This window comes from Petromyzon marinus, chromosome 1 (assembly GCF_048934315.1).
Source record: "Petromyzon marinus isolate PM22_M1 ecotype Great Lakes invasive population chromosome 1, UKy_Petmar_22M1.pri1.0, whole genome shotgun sequence".
Taxonomy (NCBI): Eukaryota; Metazoa; Chordata; class Hyperoartia; order Petromyzontiformes; family Petromyzontidae; genus Petromyzon; species Petromyzon marinus.
The window spans coordinates 20,502,722-20,514,850 of record NC_133667.1 but is presented as its reverse complement, the minus strand read 5'-3'; the positions used below and the strand labels follow the sequence as shown (position 1 = coordinate 20,514,850).

The 12,129-nt window shown below is 41.8% G+C and overlaps 1 protein-coding gene across 3 annotated transcripts in view; it reads right to left on the bottom strand.

The window, feature by feature from the left end:
* The window catches only part of LOC116952394 (uncharacterized), a 62,764-nt gene that overhangs the window by 36,370 nt on the left and 14,265 nt on the right, over positions 1-12,129 (bottom strand). For all 3 annotated transcript variants that reach the window (XM_076065376.1, XM_032971775.2, XM_032971851.2), the window contains exons 4-7: positions 12,057-12,124; positions 9,270-9,418; positions 7,781-7,807; positions 35-141 (exon numbers count right to left, since the gene is read on the bottom strand). In XM_076065376.1, coding sequence (XP_075921491.1) covers positions 35-141; positions 7,781-7,807; positions 9,270-9,418; positions 12,057-12,124 — 351 coding nt within the window. The remainder of the gene's footprint in view (positions 1-34; positions 142-7,780; positions 7,808-9,269; positions 9,419-12,056; positions 12,125-12,129) is intronic.

The following is a 12,129-nucleotide window of genomic DNA, read 5'->3' as shown; positions in this document are numbered from 1 at the left end:
GTAAAATGAGAGTAATGAGTGCGCCCAGGCTTACACAGCCGATGAAAAGGAATATGTTGATGAAGAGGATCAGACTCGTCATGACGATGAGAGCGATGCCCCAGTCTGGGAACAAGTTCGGAGCGCTTGTCGTCGGTGTGCCTTGACCAAAATAAAAAAAATACATTTTTAGTTTTAGTGTGGGCTTGCAGTCAAACATAAAATATCATAAATGCACAAATTGAGACAGCGCTTACATTCTATTAATTATCAGGCATTATTGTACCACTATACCTATACATTGTTTAATTTCATGCATTGGTAATTTATGGGATAAAACAGTGACCGATTTTAAGAAAACAACCCTATCGTCAACCCAAGTTTGTTACATGGAACACTATTTATTTAAATATATAAAAGTACTGTATCCATATACAGTTCTTGAATTAGTGGCATATCATGATGGTAGCATTTTTATCACCCACATATATTTTCAAATGAAAAGGTTTCACCACTTTGGGAGAAAGTAATCTTCATGAGTAGCTGGATCCTGGTACATATATTTTTTTATCATACCAAATAAGGCCCACTAAGCTATCTGGCTCTTTTTCAGAAGTGACCTGGCCACAAATGATAGTGGCTTATCACCTGGATATGTATAGCAGCCAAATACTCTCAATGCGTGTTTCTAAACGTGGAAGGTAAAAACTGGGGGACCCGGAGAAAAATCCACACGACCACGTGGAGAAAGACATGCAAACTCCAAATATGCAGGCGTCAGGATCGGGATCGAACCCACGACCTCCTGTGTTATGAGCTCAATAGGCTAGGAACCCACAAGGTCGTGAAACCCTAGTCAACCAATTGAGCCTTCAATAGACCAATGACATCCACATGAGGAACGTGAGTAAAAAACGAGTAAAACATGAGACACAACAAAATACCCCCTGTTAGGTCAGATGCCTGCATTTACATGGTCCGCACTGTGGTGGCTGTAAAAAGAGGGTTAGCCGATCCGGTCTCTACAGCTGAGTAATTGGGGCAGGGTGAAAATAGGCTATTTAAATTAAAATAGGTTTTTCTTTTCCTGGACTAACTTTAAGGTCCAAGTGAGTATAGCGCAAGGGGCATTTCCCTACTTTCTACCAAGCAGATAAGGCAAGAATAGTGGGCAAGTGAACCGAAATTGTATTCCATCATTAGCTGTAATGGTCATTGCAACATGTTGCATTGATTCAGGGAGCTTGAATAATGGACTACTTTAGTGAATACTTTAGTGAAATGGGCAAAACGATTGACAGCAGCCAGTCGGTATATAAACCATCATTAGCAAGAACATTGTGAAAGTATGTTGCCAGGTTTTTATTTTATTTTAATGTAACTATGATGTTAGACATTGTGATATGACTGTAGCCAAAGCCGATGCATCAAATGAGGCTGTAGAAGATGAATCCATACAGAACTTGTATGACCGAATAAATGTTTTGTTCGATACAACTCCAAAGCATAATGTTGTCAATACACAAGTGGGCACTAAGTATGACAAACAGGGGTATGTGCTTATCCAGCATGGCAAAGAACAAGAAGACATATTCTTGGGTCTTTCGGTAAAATCACATAGATAGGTTCAAAGAAACACCAACACTTACTTCACCTGGAATGGAACATTCTACAAACAAGTTGAAGGTACCCCAATGGGTTCTCCCTTATCTCCAGTTTTAGCCAATGTGTTCATGGAAATATTTGAGACAGATTCCATCCAGGCATCCACTCTACATCCATCCTTGTGGAAGAGGTACGTAGATGACACGTTCGTCATCTGGCCACATGGCCGACCAGCTCAGAACCAATTCCTCAACCACATCAATTCCATACACCCAATCATCAAATTCACCATGGAGGTGGAAAAGGATGGCAAGTCAACATTTATGGATGTTTTAATCGAAAAGAGACCAGATGGTTAAATGGGACACTGTCTACAGGAAAGCCACCCATACGGATGCCTACTTAAAAACCTGACTCCCACCACCATCCATCCCAGAAGAATTCCGTCATTAAAACTCTACACCATAGAGCTCGATGTATTTCCGACCGTCATCACCTAACCAGTGAACTGGAACATGTACACCAAGCTCTCAAGATGAATGGATATTCAGACCACACAATCCGTAAAGCTATCACCCCAACTGTTGGGAAAGAACCATCTGAGGACCCAATCAAAACCATAACCTTGCCATACATAGCAGGGGTCACTAAAAAAATTCCAATATTATGAGCAAACACAAGATCCAGGTTCTATTTAACAAAGTACATAAAATTCGTAATCTGATCCCATCTGTGAAGGATGTGATCCCTGACATGCAATACCTCGGTGTCTACAAACTAAGCTGCATCTGCGGCGTAGGTACATTGGGGAAACTAAGCGACATGTCTCGGACCGTGTTCGTGAACATAAGGCAGATCTGAAACATTGTAGGACCAATACCTCGGCCGTGGCTAATCATTGTTTTAATGTGGTGGGCTCACACAAAATTGATTTCTCTAAGCCGAAGGTACTTTGCAAGCCCACTGGCTATCAACAAAGATTCATTCATGAAGCCATCCAGATATATAGACACAGACACAATTTCAACCGAGAAGATGGGTACAAACTGAGCAATCATTGGAAGGACGTTATTATCCAGTTTAAGTCATAACTGGCTGTGATGTTTCCATCCTACCTTCCGATGTTAGTTATTTTCGACTCTCTGGTTTTACATTAACAGGTTAAATGTCTCACACTAACACAGCCACCGTCGCTCGTGTCCTCGAGGTTGCAGTGGCTCTGCGATCTTACATTGACATGCTAATCTCTCACAATACAATGGCCACCTCTGCAGCTTCGTCGTTGTGGAGGTGGCTCTCCGATCTTACATTTACATGCACATTTCTCACTTTAACATCCCTAGCCCCACCCACTTCGTTTATGACCCTTGGGCTATACCCATTTCAAACCTTTAAAACAGCCTGCCTCAGCAGCTTTCCCGCTTTTTTCTCCTGATTACGATTGCTTGTGTTGCAATCGAAACGTCGTAGTTTTTTGTTATTTTTGTTATTTTCTTTGAACCTATCTACGTGACTTTACCGAAAGACCCAAGAATATGAATTCCTGCAGTCACGAAAGCTTTAAGTCAAGATTTAACAAGAAGACAGTAATGGAAATTGACTGCTTGCGTTTGCTGTGGAACCAGGCAGGTCATCTGTAATACCCAGTTTCAACACATTTTTTTTACTGAAAATGACAGATATAATCACATGCTGCAACTGATACTCAGATTGCACTGTGACCGATGAATAGCACAGTCCATCTATTTTAAATCCTAGGGTTTACTTGGGTATAGAAACAATAACTTGTTTATTGCAATGATAAGAGTGATAATGGTAGGCACTTCGACAATAACCCTACCCTATAATAGTGACAAAAATTCGCTTTCACGACGTCAAATCTGGTGATGGCAAACTAAATATTGGGAGTGTGGGTGGTGCTCACAGCGAGTCAACCCAGTCAGTTAACTTGTAACATCTGGGCCTGTCCCATGACCTCCTGCCAGATAGACTTCGCCCCGTAATATGGCCTCAAAATACACCGAGTCTGACACGAGTGCTGTGGTGACATCACCTCCTCTTTGTGGTGAGAGGCGGCTGTTGTTTTTGTGTGTACGTGTAGGTGTATGTGTGTATGGGGAGCGGTAGCGTAGCGGTTAGCACGTAGCACTACGAAGCCGGCTACCCGAGTTCGATTCCCGCTCACAGTCAACACCAGTGACGATTATCTAAACCGGTTCTGGGCATCCCCTAGATCGACTCGGCCTCATATGAGTACCTGATGTAACCATCACCACAAAGGTGGTGTTGGCTACCCACCCCCTCATGTGCCATGCCAGCTTTCATAGGTACTCGCTAACAGTATTTGCCCCACCGTTCTGTTAAGGCTATACGGGCGGTATTTGTCTTTGTGTATGTAGGCATGCACTTCTGCCATTTATGTGTCTTTGTACAATAATTTGTGGGTGTATTAATGGGTTATGTACATATATTGTGTGGGAATGTAATATGGTATATATTAAGTAGGTTTACTTAAAACAAACATACATTGACAAATGTATATTTTATATACAAAAAGTTATGTCATCAGTTTATTTTTGTTTTTCACTGAAAGAAATGTATAGCTTCAGATTTTGTATTTTGGAAAAATCCAAGGGAGGCTTTAGACGTTTCGATATACAATCAAAAAATTACGATTCTAGATTTAAAGCTTTCGTGACTGCAAGGATCCATACTCTTTGGTTCTATTCGGTAAAGTCACGTAACAAACAACATTAAATAAAAAAAAAATTCACGACGTTTCGGCCACAACACAAGTGGCCTTCATCAGGTGAAGGAACCGTGCTGTCATGAGGACAGCGTTGGAGCGAAAACAGCCGAGCCCAGGTCGCGTCCTTTAAGCTGTGTGGGAGGAAGCAAAGCGCTTGACAAAGGAATTAGTATAGAAATGAGCACGATGTATGTAGGAGGTGCATGGGCCATGATGGACCAGGAGCGGGTGGGGGGGGAGTAGAGTGAGTGGAGTGAGTGAGTGGAGTGAGTAGAGTGAGGTCGAGCTTGACTGTGTGCACTCCAGCGCTGTCCTCTGGACAGTCTTGTCCCCTTCACTCACTCTACTCACTCAACTCACTCCACTCACTCACTCCACTCACTCACTCCACTCACTCACTCCACTTACTCACTCCACTCACTCACTCCACTCGCTCACTCCACACACTCACTCACTCCACTCACTCACTCACTCCACTCACTCCACTCACTCACTCCACTCACTCACTCCACTCAATCACTCACTCCACTCACTCACTCACTCCACTCACTCACTCACTCCACTCATTCACTCACTCCACTCACTCACTCCAATCACTCACTCACCTCACTCACTCCACTCACTCACTCACTCCACTCACTCACTCCACTCACTCGCTCCACTCACTCCACTCACTCACTCTACTCCCCCCCCCCCTGCTGGTCCGTTATGATCCCCACCCACTCCTGGTCCATCATGGCCCATACACCTCCTACGTACATCGTGCTCATTTCTATACTAATCCCTTTGTCAAGCGCTTTGCTTCCTCCCACACAGCTTAAAGGATGAGACCTGGGCTTGGCTGTTTTCACTCCAAGGCTGTCCTCATGACAGCACGGTTCCTTCACCTGATGAAGGCCACTTGTGTTGTGGCTGAAACGTCGTGAATTTTTTATTTTTTGTTTTGTTACATGACCTTACCGAATAGAACCAAAGAGTATAGAAAATTACGACTTGGAATTCCCCCCCCCCCCCCTCCTAAGTTTTAAACCAATTAAGTGAGCAACTCTACTGGGACAGCAGGTGTGAGATCTAGAAGAAACTGATGATGAAACATGGTGGAACTACATAAACTAAACAAAAATGTTTTTTTTATTTGACCAGGTAAGGCCCACTGAGAAGCCACCTAACCACAAATGATAGCTCAACGAAGTGGCTCATCACGTGGAAATGTGTAGCAGCCAAATACTCTGAACGCATGTTTCGAAATAGTGGAGGACCTGGAGAAAAAAATCCACAAGACCACGGGGAGAACATGCAAACCCCAAATATTCAGGCGTCAGGCTCAGGATTGAACCCACGACCTCCTCCACTTCATGTGAGGTAGTTAACATCTCGCCACTGAGAAGGGGGAGGCAGATAACACAGACCTGAACAAATGTTATACCATTACAAAGAGAGGATACAGAAAACATGGGAGTAACCCTAGAGGGAAAAGAATATTGATTAATCCAGGTAAGGTGTTTACCGGTGTTTTGAATATAAGCAAATGTAAGCTCGCTTCATGGAAGACCAGTTTAGCCTGGAGATATACTGTGTTTACTGTTGGCAGCGAATAAAGAAGAGCTGGGAATATCTAAGGATTAATTTTCAAGACCTTCAAATAGCATATGATTTTGTTTGCAGATTATTGAAAAGTTATGAAATTATCAGTAAAGTAATCTGACTGCCTTTTAACTTATATACAGTAATGGAATTCCAGCATGTGTGCAGTTAGATGGAAATAACCTTTGAAAATAAAAAAAAACCTGGACTGGTTATTATATAAAGCACAATATATGAAAATGGTTTATAATGGCTCAAATTAAGAAAAATGATTCCGAAAATAACCTTCAGTTCCTATAGCAGATACATTTTTTTTTGTAATGTGAATATAATTTAGACGGATGGCGCAACTTCTTATCAAACAAGTTTTCTTTCGCTATTTACCAGATTTTCTTGAAAAAAATCGTAAATGCCATAAAATTGCAATAGAGTGAACTTCATGATTTGATGCCTTTTTTAATGCGCAGCGGGGATCACTATGAAAGGGTGTTGTCACCTCATACATTCTACTGAAGACATGCCCTTTAACCATTGCGCGTGTAACATGTTTAATACATCATGAATTGCACAGGTGTGTGCACATACGCTGACACGACCCAATAAGGCATTACTTTACAGTCTAAAAATATTTTTAGCTCTAGTAGTATACCACCAAGGTTAATATAATCAAGTTTACCATGTCCTCTATTAAGATATTGCTGTACATGATCCTCCTGAGTAATAGCCTTGAGACTCGGTGAGGCTTATCTGAATTAACAAAGGGCATACTATTATACTATACTAGAACCATATTAACTATATGGGTCAATGTGTACTGTGTGTACATTCATTAGGATTCAAGAGTGATGGATAAGGCTTTTGGTAAAAAAAAGCCACGTCAATTCAAAGAGGCAGAGGATATGAAACATTCATGCAGCGTCGCCCCCTCTACCATACAGTACCATGGGCTTTACGCTGCCAAGCAACTCAAAAACAAATCACCAATTCAACAAGCAACAATAACTAATCAACAACTAGATCATGAAACAACAACATTATCATCGAACAACTGGCACAACAACCCCCTGAAAAAAATCAATAACAACAATCAAACTGCAATTGAAAATAAATATACGTACTCAACAGCATCCTACCCAACAGCAATTCAATAACCCACCAACGCAATCAGCTGACAATAACGACTTAAAACAGCAATCAGGGAAACAACACAACAACCAATGACAATCAACCAATGAAGAACGAAGTAGCCAGAAACACATTTTTTAACAACCCAAGAACAGATTATTGTAATAACAACCAAAACACAACCATAATTAAAGATGATACTTCAAATGTAACTAGATGCTTAAATTGAGAACATGTTTTTGATATTACTACATTTTGGATATTTCATGGTGGTGTCCTGCTGTAACGGAATCAACAAACTCATTACCTGCCAAGTGTAACATTAAATATACACATTAATTGTCAATTGTTCGTAGAATACATGGTCAAAGGTAACAACGAAATGCTGATGAAAATTTGTGGATGTAAAAAATTAAAGTAAGTTGTATTGGCTGTCTAAAGATTAAATGACAAAAATCGTTTATAGCATTGAAGGGTTTCTTTAGAAAAGCATAATTGGCAATTGTTTTTTCAAAATGACAGAGGTCACGAACATTTTTATTGCGTGTGTTGATTTCACATGGAATACCCATTGGGGAGACAGTCTCTCCTGCATACTAAGTGTATGCATCTGAAATGACACCCAGGCAGGTTCAAGTGGAATCGAAACCCAGGCAACCAATGTCAATCAGGGAAGGCCTCTGTGCTTAGCCTGTGAGAACCCATTGAAAGCATGGATGGGGGTGCTTTGTGACTTACTTGTCGTTTGCGTCCCAGAATTTACATCTATAAACATTTTAAGCACAGACATACACACACATATTTTAGGCTCATAATATAACAAAAAGAGCAATGATAATAATACCGATGGATAAAAATGCTATGAAAAATATTCCTGAACCAAATTAATATTCTGTTACTGAAACGTTTGTTTAGCATGAACATGTATTTAACATTACGCAATATTCAGTGGATGAACCAAATGTATAAGGAAAAAACACAGTTTGTTTATATATATAAAAAAATGTGCAGTGTTCACACTCATATTTGTGATGTTTGTCAAAGTAATGATACAAATCAAAAGATCATCATGATCAAAAGCCCTGATGCTGCCACACCCTCACCATCACTCCGTTCCCCATTCCAGATCCTGCAACTGTCACTGAGGTCTGCCCTTGGTGTATTTTTCTTTCAAATTATTATCATTTTCTGCATAGAACTCTATTCAAGGGCTGGAAGATGTTCTTCTCATTACTTTGTTACAGTGCAGATATGTGATTCATGAATTGGGTGAAAGGTAATGGGGTGGAAAGTTCCAGTCACAATAGCCTCTTGCAAAGAGTATTCCATATAATTCATGACTAAAATGACACAATGTCTACGTTTGCCTCTCTCTAACCTGCTGCCTCCGCTCTGTTAACTTAGTCTGCATTCTTGCCAGACCTTCATGAGCATATATATAGGTCAATGCTTACATGTACTGATATTATCCCCATGGCTTCTTCAGTTTGAACACCTCCGCAGTGTTTCCCTCTTCACCATCAGACCTGTCCCTCTGCCACTGTCTCAACCATGGCTCTTAAAGTAAAAACGATTAAACTAATTTTACATGAGTTAGGCCCACTGAGCTATACAGATCTTTTTTTTCATAAGTGACATGGCTACAAATGATAGCTAAACGAAGTGGCATATCATGCGGAAATGTATGGCATCCAAATACTCTAAATGCATGCTTCTTAATGTAGAGGGGAAAACTGGAGAACAATCCACGTGACCACAGGGAGAGAGGCATGCAAACTCCAAATATGCAGGGTTCAGGTTTGGGATCGAACCCACAAGCGCATGCGTACCAGGCACCGCTGTGTTTCTGGTTCTGATTTACCTTCTGTCAGGTAGAGCTCAAAACCTGCGTCAAATGCTTTTATATTTGTTGCCTTCTGGAACTACAGCACATGCCTCCGGATCACACTGCAATGTTTACTGTAACTCTAAAGTGGCTTAAAATGTCCACCTATCAAGGACAAGTTGTGTTTTGTCCAGTTCATACCATGGGACACATTTATTTTGTGGAAAAAAATAATCGAATATATATTTAAATAAATGTTTCATTGGAAAGTATATTCAACTTATATTTATTTAAGACAAATGGTGCATTTGCAAAAACAGGATACACAATAGCGGTTAACATTGCACATGTAAAAAAGCTGAACTTAGGCCTATAGTGTACACATAAATAAAACATTCTCACCAGTCACTTTGATGCTATCGGGGCTGACTTGTAAATGACCAAGCTGACTGTCCTTTAGTCCTTGCTTAAATGTGTCTAGAACTCCCATATTATTGACAACTGGGTTGTTGGAAAACACCACCCTGGTTTCTGCATCAATTGATCCTTTCCTAAAAAAAGACATTCAAGCATTAATACACATACAGTATATATACATTAATGCCCTCTAAAACCAGCCAGGAGAACATTGAGGGTCTTCTTTTGCAATAAAGATCTGTGTAGATATAGAAAAAAAATATAAGTGACTGCACTGGTAGTGGTATAGTGTGCAGGTACATTAAAAAAAATATACCACATTAAGCATTAACATTGCTTTCTAACAGATAACATTTATGCTAGGTTTGGAATGGCCCAATTCAAAGCAGCACAGAGAGACAGCCCAATAGGACTGACTTCGAGTTTAGAGATACACATTGCGCCTCCGATTAGCACGGTTGGCTAAGTACGGTACAAATTGAGCATTTCTGATAGGAGTGTGTGTGTGCACAGATGTGTGTGCTGGGGTAGTGGTGGCGCATTGGTTAGTGCACTGTACTACGAACGCAGGAACCTGAGTTCAATTACCCCCCCCCCCCACCCATGGCTAGCATCAGTGGTGAATATCTAAAACAGTTCTGGGGCTCCACTAGGTTGACTGCCTTAAACATTAGCCACATGAAGTGTGGGTAACTAGGTTAAGGTCTTGATTGCTTGTGTTGCGATCGAAACGTCGTGATATTTTTTTTTATTAACACATTCCTGCGGAGGGAGCTGGTAGGAAGGTTGGGTTGCTCGCAGGTCAATGGCCAGGGTCAAGGGCGGCACCACCTCGTGGTGTATTCCGCACAATATTCCCGACTCTGAGGGCGGGCACACGCCGCCGTGAAGGGTGGGGACCGAGTGGGGACCTGGGATGGTGGAGAGGAAAAAAAAGCTGTTCCTCAAAAAAAAGAGAGTACAATACCCACGAATTGGCGGCTTATAAAGTAGAGATTGAGAGCAGCCGTATACTACAAACGAACGTTGTTGATTCTCCATCCACGTGGAGGGGAAAATGTCGTGAAGATGGCCGGCCGGTGGTTGGTGGCCACCCACCCCCACGTGGTGTGCCGTGGCCGCCTTACCCACCCAGCCCCTCCCCTCTCCACCCAGCCCCTCCCCTCTCCACCCAGCCCCTCCTCTCTCCACCCAGCCCCTCCCCTCTCCACCCAGCCCCTCCCTCCCCACCCAGCCCCTCCCCTCTCCACCCAGCCCCTCCCCTCTCCACCCAGCCCCTCCCCTCTCCACCCAGCCCCTCCCCTCCCCACCCAGCCCCTCCCCTCTCCACCCAGCCCCTCCTCTCTCCACCCAGCCCCTCCCCTCTCCACCCAGCCCCTCCCTCCCCACCCACCTCTCCCCACCCAGCCCCTCCCTCCCCACCCTCCCCTTTCTACCCAGCCCCACCCCTCCCATTTTTGGATGCACGACGGACGGACGCAATAATCCCCTGTGGGCTGGTGGAACCAGGAGGTTCCTACCAGTATTATTTTCTATCTACGTGGCTTTACCGAAAGACCCATAGAATAGGTTAAGGTCAATGCTAATGTTCTGTACAGAAAAAGACGGGAAAGTGTTTTTCTCATGTCATAACTAAATAGACATAATAAAATACATTTAAGGTGTTACTGTTAGCCATCATCAAATACAATATATAAAAATAGTTGTTAAATTGTAGTTTTGTATAAAAGAGGAGTTGACGCAAATTACAGGATTAAAATTCCTCTTATCTGTAAATCATATTATTTCACAGCCACTTTACAAAATATCACACATTCTAGAAATTACATATTTCCGTAAATTCTACAGTGTTTAATGGCAATCAGAGGTGTGAATAAAACATATACAATGCTTAGGGTCGATTACCAGCATTTATATTTTTCAGAGGTTGTGCAAAGATGTGGAAAACACGGAGCCTCGTTCATAGTATGTACTGACTTGCATCACGCACGTTTGAACCTCGGATAAATAAGACACTTGACCATCAAATAATGATGGGAGACGACAAATACAATACAGTAAATGCCTCTTAGTGTTAATAACTTCGTACGAATTGTGCATTTGGAAAAATAATTGACAAGAAGCCTTGGTTAGTTATAAGGGATAACATTTTACCTGAGATTGGAGGCAGTTAATTTATCACCAAAATCAGCACCGGTTGAATACAGTGACATGCTGTACATGTTCCGTTGTAATGCCAAATTTAGCAAACATCACTGTCATCAGCCACTGTCCATCTCCTGGTGCATGAAGGCCCCCCATGTTGCCACCATCCCCTATGATTAATCTTACTCCTGTACATGAACTGCTCTCATTGCTCCATCTCCACAATGATTGTCCTCTCGGACACATTCCCTCCTTCAGCTGTCATTCCATCACTCATCTTGTTATTAGTGATGTATCCTACCCCAAAAAAACAATTGTCTTCACAGTCACTTTGCTGTTTCTTATTTGAAATGTGTTCCCTCGTTCGTGTGTTCCTCTTTTTATCTTTCAGTGTAAATGCTCACGAGCTTGGAATTTTGGGATTGCATTAATAGGCATCAATACATTACTATGTATGCATGTATGTTTAACTTATTTCGCACCGTACATAGCCAACTATGCTAATCGAGGTACGAACTATGTTAATCTGCAACATATTCTCTGAATTATAAACTATTGACATGTTTACTTTGTTGTTTTAATCATGCATAGTGTAGTGTTAGATGTGTGTATGTTGTATGCACTTACGAAAATCGTTCCACTGTCGTGCTCCTGTATGAATCCTTTAAAGAGCTGCTTTTGTAGATATTGTCTATCTGCA